At 41.7% G+C, this 18,344-nt stretch overlaps 1 protein-coding gene across 1 annotated transcript; it reads left to right on the top strand.

The window, feature by feature from the left end:
* The first annotated feature begins 2,559 nt into the window (after positions 1–2,559).
* Positions 2,560–17,590, top strand: lurap1 (leucine rich adaptor protein 1). Its single transcript, XM_010872412.4, has 2 exons — positions 2,560–3,676; positions 14,605–17,590. Exons 1-2 carry the CDS (start codon positions 3,458–3,460, stop codon positions 15,418–15,420), a joined length of 1,035 nt encoding a protein of 344 aa, XP_010870714.3. The 5' UTR covers positions 2,560–3,457; the 3' UTR covers positions 15,421–17,590.
* Positions 17,591–18,344: the final 754 nt, after the last annotated feature.

Below are 18,344 nucleotides of genomic sequence, written 5' to 3'. Positions count from 1 at the left end.
TCTTGATACCAAGCCAAGGTCAGGTAGACCAAGAAAGATTTCAGCCAAAACTGCCAGAAGAGAAGAACCCACAGGTAACCTGAAGACAAATATAGGCTGCTCTGGAAAAAGACAGGGTGGTTGTTTCAAGGAACGCAATACAACGATACATGAAATAAAATGAGCTGCATGGTCAAGTTGTCAGAAAGAAGCCTTTACTGCGCCAGTGCCACAAAAAAGCCTGGTTACAATATCCCTGACAACACCTTGACACGCCTCACAGCTTCTGGCCCACTGTAATTTGGAGTGACGGGAGAAGGGTCAACAAAGTCTATAGTGAACAGAATACCATCCCCACTGTGAAGCATGGTGGGGGCTCACTGATGTACTGGGGATGTGTGAGCTCTAAAGTCACAGGGAATCTTTTGAAAATATATGGCAAGAAGAATGCAGCATGTTATCAGAAAATACTGGCAGACAATTTGCATTCTTTTGCATGAAAGCTGCGTATGGGACACTCTTGGACTTTCCAGCATGACAAGTTGACCCTAGAGCGGTTACAACAGAAAAAGGTGAATGTTCTGGAGTGCCCATCAGAGTCTCCTGATCTTAATATAATCGAGCCACAATGGGGAGCTCTCAAATTTTGGTTCATGCAAAACGACCAAAGGCTTGCATGACCTGGAGGCATTTTGCCAAGACGAATGGGCAGCTATACCACCTGCAAGAATTTGACAACTATTACAAAAGACTGCACGCTGTCATTGATGCTTAAGGAGACAATACACAGTATTAAGAACTAAGGGTATGCAGACTTTTGAACAGGGATCAGTTCATGTTTTTCTTTGTTGCCATGTTTTGTTTTACGATTGTGCCATTCTGTTATAACATACAGTTGAATATGAATCCTATTAGAAATAAAAGACGTGTTTTGCCTGCTGACTCGTGGTTTTTTTTTTTAACAAATGGTACATTATTTACCAATTCTCCAAGGCTATGCAAACTTTTGTGCACAACTGTATCTCACACAATTGTGTTAATAGCATAGACATTTCGCCAGAAAACCCAGGTGTTTATTGACCAGCAAGCATCAACTTATGTCGGATTGCTCCTATCAAAATATCAGATATTATACCTGTCTATTTAATCGTCTTACCATTTACTCACTGATATGCTCATGGTCTTTCTAGCATGCCGGTGCAAATCCTCTGTGTTTCCTTTTGCGAGGGGATCGGTACTGCGTACCTTGGTCAACCTTTTAGTGTGAGTTTGCTTCTCACCACCAGAGGGTGAACATGTATAACATGACAGACTGAGATTGACAGTGTTAGTCTATTGACGCCAAAATGTTGACATCTGATTACAGTGCTTCATTAATGTCGGGTAGGGAAAACAAAGGACGGCATGGAAAGCAGGGCAACACACGTGTCCATGAAGTATTTCTGGAATCTATCTGCGTTTTTCTCAGTCAGTCATGTAACCTGACACAGAGTCAAGATCCTCTTGATGGCGTATTCCTGGTTGAGTGAGCAGTGAGATAAGAATCACCGCGTAGGAACATGTGGGGCAGAGGACATTTGATGTTCAACTATTCCGAACATGTTCTGTCAGTGTTGCATGAAGCAAAGCCATTATCAGAATTGAACTTGGGAGAGGAGAAACATTTGTTAAAATAGGACAGCTTGTTTTCTTTTTCAGTTGTACTTATTCCATTGTACAATAATTAATATAAACCTTTTGAGGAATATACATTAAACGACTTGGTGTTTTAGGGAGGTATGTACAGTGCAATCCATAAGTACTGGATTTATTCCAGAAATAACACACCTATTTAGACTTGTCATCTAGTTATCCAGTCCTTCATCAGTGAATCAGAAGTGCCTTTTTAGTGCTACAACAAAATGCTGAAATATGGGGGTCTCTCAAATAAATTCTGCAAGCCTGCACTTTAACATCTTAGTCATTTTCATTTCAAATCCAATGTGATAGAGTACAGGGCCCAAACAACAAAATGTGTGTCACTGTTCAAAATACTCATGAACTGCACTGTAGCAATGTGCCATGTAATCTAGCCAGAGTCTGCATGTTTGCGCATGTGCGTGTCATATAAACACAGTTTATCTGTGGGTAACTGAGGTGGGAAAAGTACAGAGTACAAGTACTAAACTGGGTTCAGCTGTGTTCACCTCCTTAGGGAAGTGTTTCATTACAATCTAAGTATCCAGGTAAAGGGAGTTCAAAACGAACCCGTGATACATTTAAAAAAGGAAGAGTGTAAATGTCCCCTTAATGTCACTGGTTAGTTATGAACTCTGTTTCTATGGTGTTTTTGCTCTAACTTAGGAACTTCCCAAAACTAGTGAACTCAGCCGATTACTTTAACTTCCTACCTTTTCCACCTCAGGCTTACCTGTTCTTACATTAATGTTTCTATTTTTGATTTGATGGAATGACACATGGTAGCCTATCAGACCTGAAGAGAATGACCAGGAAGCCCCAATGAATAAAGGAGTCTTACATCACATTGCCATCTGTCCCATTAGGCTAAAATCTGATCATTCTATCTCTCTCCTCCTACTTGGCAGCACTCAGTGTGGTGAGCTTTCATTGGAAATTATCTGGAATAGAAAACCTATGATGGCCTAGCCAGGGCTTTCAGTAGTGAGGCTGCCGCGGAGCAGTAGGCTATCTGCATAAGGTTCCTGACATGCGGTAGCCTATACGTCGGCGTTGAAGTGATATATCGTTGGTCTACTTTCTAAAGGGGCAGCCCGTTTCACCATCAGCGCTTTTACGGTCGGCAGGTAGGCCTACTTTTAGTACGATGAAGGAAAGTTGTTGGTTCCAGTGCGCTGTCGCTGTCTTCACCATGCAGGTGCAATCTGTGGCCTGGGCTACAGATTGTTGTACGTACATCTAGTCCTCCGTTGCGAATTTCATATCCTAATTAATTTCTAAAGGACCAGGCTATCGATATTGAGAAAGGATCAAAATCAATCGTTTTGACTCGAACAAAATAGCTATTAGGCTACGCGACAGTTTCTTTAGAAAGATTTTAGAATTAGAATGTAGCCTATACCTTTTCTTGCAAGAGCGAGTGTGGACTATATCGCCATAAACCTTTAATATTCTAATTGATTTGCGCATCATTTTAATAGGCGCACTAACGTAGTCTACACTATTAGGCTACTATAATAGTAGCATATCTTAATTGTATCGACGGTGTTTGTATTGGAACCTTAATTTTTGTATTAATGAGCTCAACATTGTAGTAGGATATCCCTCCCCAGTTCGACATATTTGTAAAACTAAACGGACATTGCATTATTTAACATATTATCTCTCTGGTGCATTGATTGGAGAGGATTTGCCTATAATGACAGACATAGCAAGAGGTTGCTATTGCGGTTTGACAGACGAGAATTACCGAGAAACACGAGAGCACGTCAGCATCTGACTTAACAAATTAAGAAACATTATGGATGAAGGCGCTACTGTCAACGAGGCTATTCCAGATTTAAAAGATTTGGAGGTGAAAATCGGGCGGAAGACACCGGAGGGTTTGCTTAACTGGATGCGGGAAGAGGCATCTGCGCACCGTGGCGATGTTAAGCAAAAATCGCTGGAGACCAAAGACCTACAAATAACTGGGAGGAAGAGTCTGGATGAGAAGATTCGAAAATTAAAAGTTGATATGGTAAGACTTCTAATTGTCTCTGTGACCATACGTTACATATATTGCGTTTTATTTTGTTCTTATAATGATTATGGCCTGCAATAGTTAATTTCGTTATATATATATTTCTGGATGATTATGGCCATAGCCATGTCGTAGATGTTTCTCAGATTTGAGTATTTTATTATTATTAAAAGTAATCAGACTTTCTAATTGCAACCAACTGAAAAAAAACTACATATATTTCTAAAATGTTTCTTTATAACTACACTATCTCATGCATAACCTTAAATAAAACAATTTGTCTAGGACTTTTGTGAGTAACAAAGTATTTTTTAAATCTCCCATCTTGGTCTGTATGTGTACTGTTATTTATATTTGCATAATGTATAAGAATCAATATACCTCAATTGGACATAATGCCTATTTTTTGCCCAGCGCTGCGTTTACAACCATTGGTCAATGTGACTGTGAAGTCAGAATTGTGTCGTCTTTGAATATATGTTTATTACAAGAGAGTAACAACTGGGATGGGTGCAGTAGGGGCTACAGTGTTATGGACATAGGCTTGGTCAACACATTATGTACAGACAAGTGACAAATGAAAGGAAAAACCTACATAAATTGTCTCAGTAAGATGTTGAGATCCCGCGACTTCGAGGGCGATAGCACATTATTCAAGTCAGTTTGATTATCATGAAACCCTACTATGTCCTCTGGGCCACAATAATGAACCCTCTTTCCAAGTCGGTAATTTGACATCAAATAGAGGCCAACTGTGTCCGCTCAGTGTTGTAATACGTGTCACGGAGCATGCTAGGATGTTCGTTGGTTACTTATATCATGCATTACACTTGTATGTGTAACAGAGGCCAGTGAATGCTGTGCAATAAGTGAAAACCTCACTCCACGAAGCCTTAAGGCGCTAGTGACAGACACAAGGGCACATGGGTTTTTAGCCTCCTTGCTGGAGTGCCCGACTCCCACCATGAGGACCCTGGTTCGAGTCAGAGTAGGATCTATTACATGTGGAAGCACTTATCAGGTTTTTCATTACATTTTTCACCCGTCTGTATGTCACATAGAGTCAAGCGGGGTCAAATAAATTCGTTTTTTTCTGTTAGATCTCTCAGTTATCCTAATAAGCTCAGCTATGCATACATGTGGATATTATGCTGTAGTTGTAGTTATTCTGTGAACATCTCTACAATGAGTGTGCTTTTTCTTTCACCCTGGCCTGCTATTGTAGTGGTTATGCTAGTTATGCTATTTACTCTCCCTGTCTTCTCAGTTCAGACACACAATTGGCTCCAGTCTGTATCGCTCAGTCATCTTAGGGCACAATTATTCCCTTCTGTCTCCAGTCAAAACATAATATTTTTCCCAGACACTTCCACCCTAGAAATGTGAGCAATCTGGTGGAACAATACATCAAAACCTGGCCTTCATTAAACAATAAAACAGCAGTGAGAAATCCCCACCTCGATGTGCGTTGGCTTAATAGGCTTTGTCTATATACCAAATATCTCCCACAACACCTTCCCCTATGGGTCTTGTGCGCCTCAGTACCAACTGTTACGTTGGACCTTGTGAAACAGCTAAACTGTCTCAATACTGCACTGACTCCTGCAGAACAAGGCAGTTAGAGCTGCACTAAATCAGGGTGTTGCTGCACATGTTCATTGTGATGAAAACCAATTTCTACAGTGTCTAGCTATCTTAATTCATGAAAAAAGTGCTGTAAATGTTGTAAAAGTGCTGATGTGTGCCCCTTGACATGAAAACCAATGCTTTCAAACTTTGAATTGCATAGCTGAGGTGTGATACTGATTCTACTTATATATCATGCACATATAAACACCATATTACACAAACAGCCTAGAATGGAAGTTCACACTTTTTGCTGTTATTTACAAAATTCCCAAACTACATCTTTAAGGTGTTTTTCATGTTCTAGGCTACTAGCTTGTTTGCTTCTCTTTAGTATTATGAAGTGGATGGCTCTGGCTAGACTGTAGTAGATGAGTATTCTTTAACCTTGTCTACATGATCAAAAATCTGGAATTAAACATTTGGAGCAATGCCTCACAGTATTTTGAATAGCTAAAATGAAAAGATGACAGATACTTTCCTTAGTAAGGTCACACCCATAGAATTATGGTCACACTCACTAAGACTGGAAGATGCGCTCTCACCACTCGCAGTGTGGATATCATTTTTTTCTGGTCAGGGCATATGGGTGAGGTTAGTGGGAGTGGACAATATGTAGACCAGAGACAGCTGTTCCCATTCTAAAACAAAATACAAAAACATAATTTGCATATCTTAAAACCTTTTTTTATCCTTTCACTGACTTCTACTGCATACCAATTCCCAGCCCACTTCACTTCAAAACAGGAAACAATCCAAGAAAATAAATCAAGTTACTACTACTGTCAAGTTCTACGGTCAAGTACTGCTGTTACTGAAGTTCCAAATTATGTTCATGACACACAAGAACCGTGAATAACAACTTTGTTGTTCACCTTAATAAATATCCAATGTATTTCATTAATCCTAGTCCTACCTGCAAATAAGGCTTCACCATGCCAACATTTGAATGTAGCTGGCATTGGAAGTAGATCACTTGGCCTTTGGGCTACTGACCTGTGCAGTGAATTGTGTCTGTATGGCATATAGGCTTATCCTTAAAATCTAAACATCATAGTTGTGTTTGTATTAATTATTGTCAACAAGTTATCATTGATGTTTTCTGAGAAAAGGCATGTTAGAAGGCCAAGGATAAATGTTTAGGAAACAACTGGAAGACATCACCTTCCCCTTTGGTGCAAAAACTGGACTCCATTGGAGAAGCTGTGTTTATGATCTGTTGTTCTCTTGTATTTATCTGGTTAAAACAGGTGTCGGTGGATGTGTTTCACAATGACAGGTTATAATTGATATGTGGCATTAGGAAAATGTTTACTGGTATGGATGAGTTATTTTAGGAAGTCAAGTTCTAACATTTGAACTATCTGCACCGTTGGTTCATATACTTTTGTCATGTGCCCTGACCGTCCTGGCAGTGACGGAATGCTATCGTCGTGATGAGAAACCTGTACAATATGGGGAATCGGATGCCATTCAGGATGCACCCAGCCTCTCCAGTGATTGAGAGTTAGTATTCCTGTTAGAGCAGTGAGCCTGCCAGCCAGTACTAGGCTGGACTGGGCTGAGTTGGGCCTGTAATTCATCTCTCTGAGTGGTGCTGCAGTAAAACAGAGGGGTGCCAAACATTGGCCTCTCACCAGAATCCTCCTTACACCATCAAGGGTACTCCCATACATGCTGTATTTGTGTGCTCGCGCACACGCGTGAAACCTGCCTTTGAACTGTTGGCAGTGTCTTTTGCTGCCATAGTTTCTCACCTTTGCCCCTGCCCGCTGATTGTCTTTACACAAACACACACGCTGTTTGCAGGAATGGCAGTGTCCTTTGTTGCTTTTTCACACCTTCTCTAACTGCCCTCTGGTTGTGCTGAGATTTAATGAAGGGAGCCAGGCTGTCAGTTTATACTGAACCTCATTTCCGCTGTCTAACTGCATGTTGACATAGTCAGGCTTGTTTGCATGTACTTAGCATAGAGAATGGTGGACAATTAATAAGGCAATCAAGGTATTACTATTTGAGTAGTCGGAACTCTTAAGGGAAAGTTTTTACACTACTATCGTTTTATTTAGATGAACTGGACATTATGTGAAACCGGACCAAAATCTTTAGACCTTTTCTTACAGTTTGATTTAATTAGCCTCTTTTTGTGCAATGTTGACATTAGATTTATTTTTTTGATGACTCAAAAGACACATCTTCCCTTTTCCTAGTCATCTTGATCTACTATTATGGATAGTCTACTCAATTCTGTTCTATAATAGATGGTTTAGAATTACCGACTTACAAAGAAAGCACTCAGTGAAGCTATTCATTTAGAGTAACATCATTTTTTATTAATTACTTCCACCTCTGGCATTAGCAGTCAGTGAGTCTTCATAAGTGCTGCAATTCTTCTTTTTGCCAAATCACCAGAAAGCCTATTAGAAGTTTCTTCATGATGGAACATTTTTAGTAGACTGATTTCACCAATTTATTTCAGTTTAACACACTGAAATGGCTGGTTTCATTAGTGCGTGTGTCCCACTCCTGTTGACATGAGGGACTGAAGCATCTGTCTGTTCAGCTTGGAGGTCATAGGGAGGTTAACTGGAACACTAAGGCAGTACCTCTTCATAATATTGACATTCCTGTTTGGGAATATTCCATTCTGTCTCAATATATTAGACACAACAAGATTAATTCATTTTTGTTTGGTAAGACTTGAATGTACTTGACTTGATCATATTGTTTCAGATTTACAGAAAGAGACAATTTGATTAATAATTGTTAAGTTGTTATCTCTTTAGCTATTTCATAAATGGCTTTTCCATCATCGATCCAGGTGCAAATGGCTTTGTTGTTACAGGCTAGGGACAGTTAAAGTCAGCCATTGAGTCAGTCGGTCTGAATACTGTCCATGATCCAGAATCCCCAGTTGCTGTAAATTAGACTAAGACACAGCTGAATTTTGCTCGGTTTATCAGACAGCTACTGGCTGACTTCTGTATTAAACCTGGAGCTAAACTGCCATCAAATAAAGGTACTTATTTAAACGGGTTTGTCCAAATACAGTCCAGTCAGCCACCTGTATTTATTTCTAAGTATTATACCTTCATTCTTATGGATGTGATTTCTGCACAGTCTTGTTGTATCCCAGTGAATGACTCATTCCCACCTTTCCCTGTCACGGACTGCTGCTGTCCTGTTGCTGCACAGATGGAAGTCACAGATGGAAGTCGGGAGAGACTGTGCAGGCACAGAACTAAACGGGGGAAGGCTGTCTCTTTCTCTCCCTTTTTCAGTCTCTATTGCTCTCAGACTATACTGCCTTACTTGGGTCACAAATAGAGAGAGATGGAAAATGAGGCTGACATTATGCAAACAGATGAGACCTGAAGGTTGGCAGTGGACAGTCCTGTTTAATTTCTAACCGCTGGTCTTCACAGAGATGGTGAGAGAATGTGAGAAAAATAAGAAGTCAGAAAATGGAGTGTTTAGACATTACCAGTGAAAGAGTATATATGATGAGTGTAGACTGACTTTTCCATGACTTTTTGTGTCATGTCAGAGGAGAAAGGGGGAGGGAGAGATTAAAGAAAAGACCGAGTGGGAGGGATTGTTCAAACAGATGAAACAGTAGGAGGCCTGGGAAGAGAGGTCACCTTTCTGGTGTCTCTTAAAATGCTCTTCTTACAAAAGAGATAAGGAGGGAAAGAGAGGGAGAATTTCCAGAGGACATAAAATGAGGAGAGTGTAAGAGATAGACGACGGTGGGGAGAGACGGCCAAATGTGTGTGGGTGGTTGATAGAGAGGGGCGGGAGTGTTGTTTCATTCTGCTGCAGGGCTATACCATGACAGAATGTCTCGCCACAGAGCCTGTTTGCAGGGTAATATGGTTAGACTGTTCTCAGCATGGGACAGACCGTCTGGGGCTTGTGGATAGGGTGCATACATTCATACTCATCCTAAATATATTTGTGTGGATTTCTGCACATAAAACCTGGAAAGCAGACTTCCCCCTTGAGTAAGACGTTCTGTCAATGGGATTGTTGTTAAAGCTCAAGAAGTATTGGGCGCTAGCTTATCGTTGTTGTGTTGAAGACTTGGAGATCATAAAAGTGCTTTGTGCTCATGTGTGCAAATGCACACGAACGCACTAAGTGCTGTTTCTTCTGCATGAACTCAGCTGAGCGTGTCACGGTGCTTGCGATATGAGCTGGATACCGGTGAATGGTAGATGAATCCTGTGGATTAGCCCAGAGCTGCTTGGCCCAGAGCCTCCATCGTAAAAAAACTGATTATTTTGGGCTGTGAATTGTTGAGAAAAGGAGTACAGGAAGTGAGCCGAGGGTTTCGGGAGCAACAGCGCAACCATCCTCAAGACTGCTGAGGATTTCACTCTCAGGGGCTCCTTTTCTTGCACATACTGCAGACTGTCCCTAAAACAGAAATACTGGCATTGAGACTTGCACTTAAACTGTCAGGAAAAGATACAGAAGAGACAAATATGTTCCATAAATGGATTTGGTAGAAAGATGGGCTTGTATCTTTCTCTGGTGTTTATACCGTATGGAAAATTGTATTCACATGTGGACATGGTGCCACCATGTCCACATGGTGAGACCACAGATACACCAGGAGGCCCAGAAACAGAAACAAAGCACCAGTACACAGCTATGCTATGGTTAGTATACAACCACCCTGCTATGGTTAGTACACAGCCACACTTCTATGGTTAGTACACAGCCACCCTGCTATGGTTAGTACACAGCCACACTTCTATGGTTAGTACACAGCCACCCTGCTATGGTTAGTACACAGCCACACTTCTATGGTTAGTACACAGCCACCCTGCTATGGTTAGTACACAGCCACCCTTCTATGGTTAGTACACAGCCACCCTTCTATGGTTAGTACACGGCCACCCTGCTATGGTTAGGACACAGCCACCCTTCTATACTTATGACACAGCCACCCTTCTATGGTTAGTACACAGCCACCCTTCTATGGTTAGTACACAGCCAACCTTCTATGGTTAGTACACAGCCACCCTGCTATGGTTAGTACACAGCCACCCTGCTATGGTTAGTACACAGCCACCCTGCTATGGTTAGTACACAGCCACCCTGCTATGGTTAGTACACAGCCACCCTTCTATGGTTAGTATACAGCCACCCTTCTATGGTTAGTACACAGCCACCCTTCTATGGTTAGTATACAGCCACCCTTCTATGGTTATGACAGAGCCTCCCTGCTATGGTTAGTACACAGCCCCCCTTCTATGGTTATGACAGAGCCTCCCTTCTATGGTTATGACAGAGCCTCCCTGCTATGGTTAGTATACCGTATAGCCAGTATGATAGGGTTAATATACCGCCAGCACTCAAACTCATCAGCAGCATGGCATTGTGTGCCTCCCACCTCAGTGCTGAGCCATGGGAATAATATATACTGTTACGCTCATTAGTCCCGCGGCTCTCAGAGACTTTGCCAGCCCTAAACCCTAACCTCTGCAACCCATCAACCTCTACCCTAAACCAATCCCTGCCTACACTTCGGGACACCACACTATATTCCGCCATAATACACACAAATAAGTCTGTGGTTATTTTCTTGCAAGCCTCCCTCCTCCCAATCGAAATGTCTCTATTTCTTTTGTTCTTGCTCAGTCATGTACAGTGTTTGCAGTGTCATCCAGCCAATATTGATGTAGATGTTCAGAAAAACAGAGGGAGAGAGAGACGTGTGTCTCTTGTTAGTTTTCCTCCTGCAGCACAGCTTTAGCTTTGGGATATACTAATCAGAAGAAGCAATATGGAAATTCTGCTTACTGAATTAATTCCAAGCCATTAAGATCAGCTTTATGGATTGAACCGTTGTAAATTACCTTCTGCAGTAACTCATTACTAACGCAGAGGATGTACACAGTAAGTTAGTCAGTGAGACTTTAGCCATCGGAAAAAACTATATGAGAGAGACATTTATCTACAGGGAATTTGGGAAGCAAAGTTCTGCCCCCATTCATTTTCAATTAGGGTATGTAGGGTTTATTTTGGGGAGGTGAGTAATGTTTGGTTACTTTTAAAGCAATAAGGCATCTCAGGGGTTTGTAATATACAAAAATTGTGGCAGAAATTGTGAAATCTTGGCATTGATTTTGAAAATATGACTGATAAGGATAGTGATCATATGAAGCCATTTATTATCAAAGAGTTGTTTGATTCCTTTTTAAATCATAATGATAACAGAAATCACCCAAATGGCCCTGATCAAAAGTTTACATACCCTTAAATGTTTGGCATTGTTACAGACACACAAGTTGACACAGAAAGGTTAAAATGGCAATTAAAGGTTAATTTCCCACACCTGTGGCTTTTTAAATTTAAATTACTGTCTGTGTATAAATAGTAAATTAGTTTATTAGCTCTCACGTGGATGAACTGAGCAGGCTAGATACTAGCCATGGGGAGCAGAAAAGCACTGTCAAAAGACCTGCATAACAAGGTAATGGAACTTTATAAAGATGGAAAAGGATATAAAAAGATATCAAAATCCTTGCCAGTCAGTACTTTTCCATCACATATTAAGAAGTGGAAAATTCAGGGATCTCTTGATACCAAGCCAAGGTCAGGTAGACCAAGAAAGATTTGAGCCAAACCTGCCAGAGGAATTGTTTGGGATACAGATAACCTTAGGAGAAATACAGGCTGCTCAGGATAAAGACATTATGGTTGTTTCAAGGAGCACAATACAACGATATTTGAACAAAAATGAGCTGCATGGTTGATTTGCCTGAAAGAAACCTTTACTGCGACAATGCCACAAAAAAGCCTGGTTACAATATGCCCAACAACACCTTGACACGCCTAACAGCCTCTGGCCCACTGTAATTTGGAGTGACAAGACCAAAATAGAGCTTTTTGGACACAACCATAAGTGCTATGTTTGGAGAGGGTTCAACAAGGCCTATAGTGAACAGAATAACATCCCCACTGTGAAGCATGGTGGTGGCTCACTGATGTTTTGGGGGGGGGGGGTGTGAGCTCTAAAGGCATGGGGAATCTTGTGAAAATGTATGGCAAGATAAATGCAGCATGTTATCAGAAAATACTGGCAGAAAATTTGCATTCTTCTGCACGAAAGTTGCATATGGGACGCTCTTGGACTTTACAGAATGACAATGACCCTAAGCAGAAGGCCAAGTTGACCCTCCAGCGGTTACAGCATAAAAAGGTGAAGGTTCTGGAGTGGCCATCACAGTCTTCTGACCTTAATATCATCGAGCCACTCTGGGGAGCTCTCAAATTTGTGGATCATGCAAGACGACCAAAGACTTCGCATGACCTGGAGGCATTTTGCCAAGACAAATGGGCACCTATACCACCTGCAAGAATCTGACAACTATTACAAAAGACTGCACGTTGTCATTGTTGCTAAAGGGGGCAATACACAGGATTAAGAACTAAGGGTATGCAGACTTTTGAACATGGGTCAGTTAATTTTTTTCTTTGTTGCCATGTTTTGGTTTATGATTGTGCCGATTTGTTATGATCTACATTTGAATGTGAATCCCATAAGAATTAAAAAATGTGTTATGCCTGCTCACTCATGTTTTCTTTACACATGGTACATTTATTAACAATTCTGCAACTGTATTGCCAGTATACCCTGTGTCCTGGCACTCTGCATTGTGGTTAGCCTTGGTATGCATTGTGGTTAGCCATGGTATAGTGGTCATGTTTCTGCCCCATGGATGGCTGACAAGAGCAGATGGATACTTAGCGTTTTACCAATTCCTTCGTTTCCCTGGATGGAGAAGAGTTTTCTGAAAGGGCACTCAGTCAGTCAGTCAGTAAACCTGATAAATGAAACCATATCCAGTTTTTCTATGTGGCTCAGGTTGCAGACACAAGGAGACTCCAGTAATGACATCAAGTGTCGACGTTGGTAGGCAGAAATAAATCAAAAGGTTTCACTCCAATGCTTTTTCATTGAGTTGATCTGCAGGTTCATGGTGGCTGGGTGTGGGGGATGGGTGAGTCACAGGAAAGGACTAAGTTCAGAGGTCACATTTGTATGTCATTAATTAGTGCTTTATCTACAGTCCTGGAACTCTGATCTTTAAGCTATGAGACTTGGATGGGTATATTACAGTGAGTTGTTTTCTTAGAGCCCAGTGTATTCAATCTGCAGTTAGTTGTGCTGTCCCTGGAGCCATTCCAGAAAGGACAGATTACTTTGAAGAGGTGCTGAAGAGACAGAAATCATTGAGAGGTAGCGAGCGAGAAGGGACAGATGGAGAGAGGGAGGAAGGGAGAGAGAGAAGGATGGATGTTCTTGGGCCAGGCCATGAATCTCAATACTATATATTACATCTTGGCCCTGCGTTCTTTCTGGACTGGAGCACATCTCTTCTAATGCATTCTGTTGGTTTTTCCATCTGCACAGCACTTGTTTTCACTCCATTTAGTTCATTCAACATCCTTCATACACTCATAATACAGCAGCAATGCCTACTTATTTTTGATTGATTACAGCTAATTTTCCATATGTCGTCTTGCAGTCGCAAATATACACCACTTTTAATGTGCTGTTGTTGGCAGCTTGTGTGGTGAATGAAACATAACCCAAATAATATTTTAGATTTCTCACATGGGTACTTTTGTGTGTTTAAAATATTTTATTAAGACATTTTTAATAGATTTCTGATTTGTATTAAATGTAGTTTGTTTTTGCAAAATAGGTTATAACCACATTTTACCTGGAATGAAATGTTTATGCAGTGTATACTTGATTGACTGGATGCACTCACTCGAAGTCAGTCTGCATAAGAACATCTGCTAATACAAAAAGTCTCTTGCATAGATTGGCCATTATGGTTTTGATTTATGAAATACATACTAATTTCACAAACTTTTACAGGTGAGGAAGAAATGTAATGTTTTGTAATATGGTAGCGTATACCTGTCATCAACCTCATGTCTTGATTCAAAAAGTATTAGTTCTAATCTTCTATCTGGATCTGTTCCACCTCTTCTCCTACCTCTGAAAACGCCTCTGTTCATACATTACACCATCTCTCCACTTCTGTTGAAACCCTCTCATCTCCCTCGTCTTTCTCCTCTACTATTTTATTTATCTCCCCCCACCTCCTTTCCTTTCACTTCCCCACACCTAGTCCACCCCCCCCCACACACACACACACACTTTACTTGCGTCTCCCTCCACTCTCGTAAAGATCTGTCCCTGTCCTCCCACCCTCCCTCCCTCGCTCTGCTCTGATTCGTCTGCTAGACTGAGGTCTTCTTGTTCTCCACAGGCACACCTTCGCTCGGTAGACGTGAAGATCCTACAGCAGCTGCTGGCGGTGCACGAGGGGATTGAAGCGTGTAAGTGGCTCCTGGAGGAGCGCGGCACCCTGACCAGCCGCTGCAGCAGTCTGACCAGCAGCCAGTACAGCCTGGGAGAGGGCCCTGGGGGAGACAGCTCCTGGAGGGGCAGCTGGGGCAGCCTGCACGACCCCCTCAACGACAAGCTGGATAGCATCTCTGTAGGCAGTTACCTGGACACGCTGGCCGACGACATGGATGAGTACTGCCCTTCTAGCTCCGAGTCGGTGTTGTGTTCTATCCCGCTGGGCACCGAGACACACAGTCGGACCGGGGGAGGGGCGGGGACCGGGGGAGGGGCGGGGACCGGGGCAGGGAGAGGGTCCGCGGCAGGGACGGGAAGAGTTGCAGCAGCAGGGGTTGAACCAGGCACGGGGGGCATGGTAGTGGTCAGGCCTAGCTCTCCCCCTGTCAAGCCAGAGGTCCCCAAAGTGGAGCCTCCCATTTGGACTAAGGCCACTGAGGCAGCGAAAGGAACCACCATCACCCAGGACTTCAGCCGAATGCAGCAGCCCAGTACTAGCAATGGGGTCCTGGAGAAGGCAGTCAGGCAAAAAGGTGGAAGCGCTGACACAGCCCGGGCCTGTCTGGCTGAGAAATTGGGGAAGAGCCAGAGCCCCATACTGAAACCGTACAAAAATGGCAAGATAGACCTGGACGGCTGCAAGATGAATGGCAAGATGCATCTAGAGTATGACGCCCACTGGCGATGGGTGCAGTCGCAGGATGATGTCACGTTTCTGTGAAATTGATGTATTATGCCAACAGGTCAAAGGTTAAGGAAGGTGAGGAATGGTGTTGCGGTTGAATGCATGGATTATATAAACTTGTACCAGTGCCATTGGGCAAGTCTTCAGGTTGGGGCGAATAGAATAACACAACATAAATGCACTGAGTGCTGTTTACTCCAGTATTCATGTCAGTGCACAGTAAGAACATCAATATCAGTATTATTGGGGATAAAGGGCATTGTTGATATTATTCTGAATCATGTTTGTTTTTGACACATTTATCAAATATAATTTAACCTTCCTCTATTCACTGGAATGCACAGTACCAGAAAACAATTTCCAAAAACAAAAGTTTGCCCTCACTAATTAATCCCACATCAAAATGATTATAAAATGTTTGAGCTGCGGCAACCGAGATAATGCATTGTTTAAGTTAGGTTATATATTTGCAGTGCCAATACCAAAAAGAATGAATGGGAAAAGAACATGCAGGATATCTGTGTAGACTTTTGAGAAATCCCCAGACTTAACATTCAGTATTTGTGCTAGCTCTAAATTATATATTTTTCATTATCTAAGCATATGAGTTTGATATCCTCCATGTGCTTTTCCCTGTGGCTATGTTCTGTAAAAAAAAAATAAGAAAAAAGAAACCTGAATGATTATATGTACTGTAAGAGTGTGACCCATCACAGTGTCCAAAGAGCATGTAGTATGTTCCTACTGTATACACACTCATGTAACTGTGGTTGGTACTAGTCCTAAAATGGCAGAGACACCTGGCAGATATTGGCTGGTTCAGTGTCCCTGGTTCAAATCCTTGAGTGACAAAATAAAAAAGATGAAAATATACATGTTGATATGTAAGACAATATTCTCTAACTGCTACTGGATGTCTCTGTAGATATGTGTCAACTAAATCAGTAACATGTTGATGTAACACCTACAGTAGTTAATCAGTCATTGCAATATGTATAGTCGAGAAAAGTTCATTTTGCACCAGGTAATTATATAGGTGGTTGTGGTTGAAAACATATATGAGTATTATTATTGGCATTTTGTTGATTATGCAGTATCTTTTATTCGGAAAGCAGTTGCTGTGATTGGTGTAATCCTAAACTATTATGCCTGTATCTCCTGTCATAAGACAATCTTGGTTGTTTAAATGATTGATTTGCCCTCCTTCAGTGCTCTGCTGTCTGTCTGAATGGATCCAACTGTCTTTGTGCTTCCACTCACTGTATGAAGTTGTAAGTCATTTTGAGTGGGTGAAAATCGCATGTCATGTGCATGTCATGTTTCTGACTGCTTTATTGATAGGAATCGTCATATATAAACTATGTTAAAAGCCTAATACCGTCATCAGAAAAGAAATGCAATATTCCATGTAAGCCTTTGTACTGGGTTTATACGCAACTCTCTCACACAACCATCACTACTGAAAGCTAAAAAAAATTCTACATGCTGAGACACAGGTTGCCGGGGCAACTGAGCGAGTAGGTGAGATTGAGAGACAGAAAGTGAGAGCAAGCAGGAGAAAGAGAGAGAGTGCGCGCGAGTATCCTGTACGAGTGTTGCTGCACGTGTATGTGTTTGCAATGGGCTGTTGTTCAGTAGACACTCCTCATCTTTCATACCTCTATCTCCTTACCCATTCTACAACATTGCCATGTTCATGCTGAGAGAACAGTGCACTGTGTTTGATCGATGAGGGTTAACAAACTTACTTAATATAGTACCGCATACATATTGCACAATATGAACAGGATCTGATGTGTTACCATTCAACTATATGATTCATGTTTGTGTTATTAACGTTTTCCATTCAACTTCCCTGGAATGTATCTTCATGCTTTAGGTTCTGTTTATTCATAGCTCTTAGTAGCTAGTAGTAACTAACCATCTGTTATATTGTTCTAGGGCAGGGATCGGTCACCATTATTACTGGAAGAGTAATGTTTTCATTGAATAAATGGTCTGCGAAAAGCCCCTTACAACAGCTTCACTGTACGATATTCAGGACCATGTTTAGCAATAGGATCAACCTGACAGTCGATGCACCTCAGGTCAACCTACCATCAAACTGACGACCCAGGTCACCGAGCAGTGAACTGTACACAGCGCCTGTCTCGTGAGGTGGTGGGGAGAATCTCATTTACACACAATAAATATTCTACCGACCTGAGATTATTTATTTGTTATTCCTTTGTAATACTTTTTTTTATGGTGTGTATATATATATAGCCGGGTGCAGGTTGAAGAACCACGATGAGGTTGCCAAACCCTGGACTCGGGCGTCTGTCTCTGTTGGATGTCTCCGCCTGCATGACTTCAGTTCCGTATCACTCAGCAGTCCTATCGGAGCTGTGGTTTAATGTGTTTCAGATGGGCTCTTACCGACCTCAGCTGTCCTCCACCACTCCACCCACGATCAGACCCCCACTGCAACTCCTTCACTTACACTCTGCACCATGGCAGTTTTTCCCGTTATTTGTCTCTATCCTGCTTCCTTTCATCACAGTGACTTGCTGGAAAACAGCAATTAGTTTATCTACTCAAGGGCCAATAAGGTGGAACTATGACCCTAACCTAGACCTGGGTAGGAGGGATATTGGCCAAAACTGTCTTCTAAATAGGCTTTTTCTTATAGACCCCTGACTGAATCATTTAAACCCATATCGCCTTTCATCTTTCTTTCCCCAAGAAAGATCATGTGTCAACCAGTAAATGAAAAGTTAAAGGATGTCCGTTGATAGATGTTGGGTGTTACGTTATGTATAGTATTCCCAAACTCGTACATAAAGACTCTTTACTTGAAATTATAGCCCTTATTCTTTACTTGAACAGATGACTTGGATGGTACTATAAGCCAGAAAATAATTTCATCAATCATCGTTTCCCTTTTAGATGGTGCTTTTCTCAAACTAACCCACCCAAAT

Source organism: Esox lucius, chromosome 8 (genome assembly GCF_011004845.1).
Source record: "Esox lucius isolate fEsoLuc1 chromosome 8, fEsoLuc1.pri, whole genome shotgun sequence".
Classification (NCBI taxonomy): domain Eukaryota; kingdom Metazoa; phylum Chordata; class Actinopteri; order Esociformes; family Esocidae; genus Esox; species Esox lucius.
Note: the sequence above shows the minus strand (reverse complement) of the source record. Positions and strands in the feature narration are given on the sequence as shown.

Bases quoted from the DNA above. Each gene is read 5' to 3' on its own strand.
- lurap1 (XM_010872412.4), top strand. From the start codon at position 3,458: ATGGATGAAGGCGCTACTGTCAACGAGGCTATTCCAGATTTAAAAGAT. The intron at 3,677-14,604 runs GTAAGACTTCTA...TGTTCTCCACAG, and splicing joins GAAAATTAAAAGTTGATATG to GCACACCTTCGCTCGGTAGA.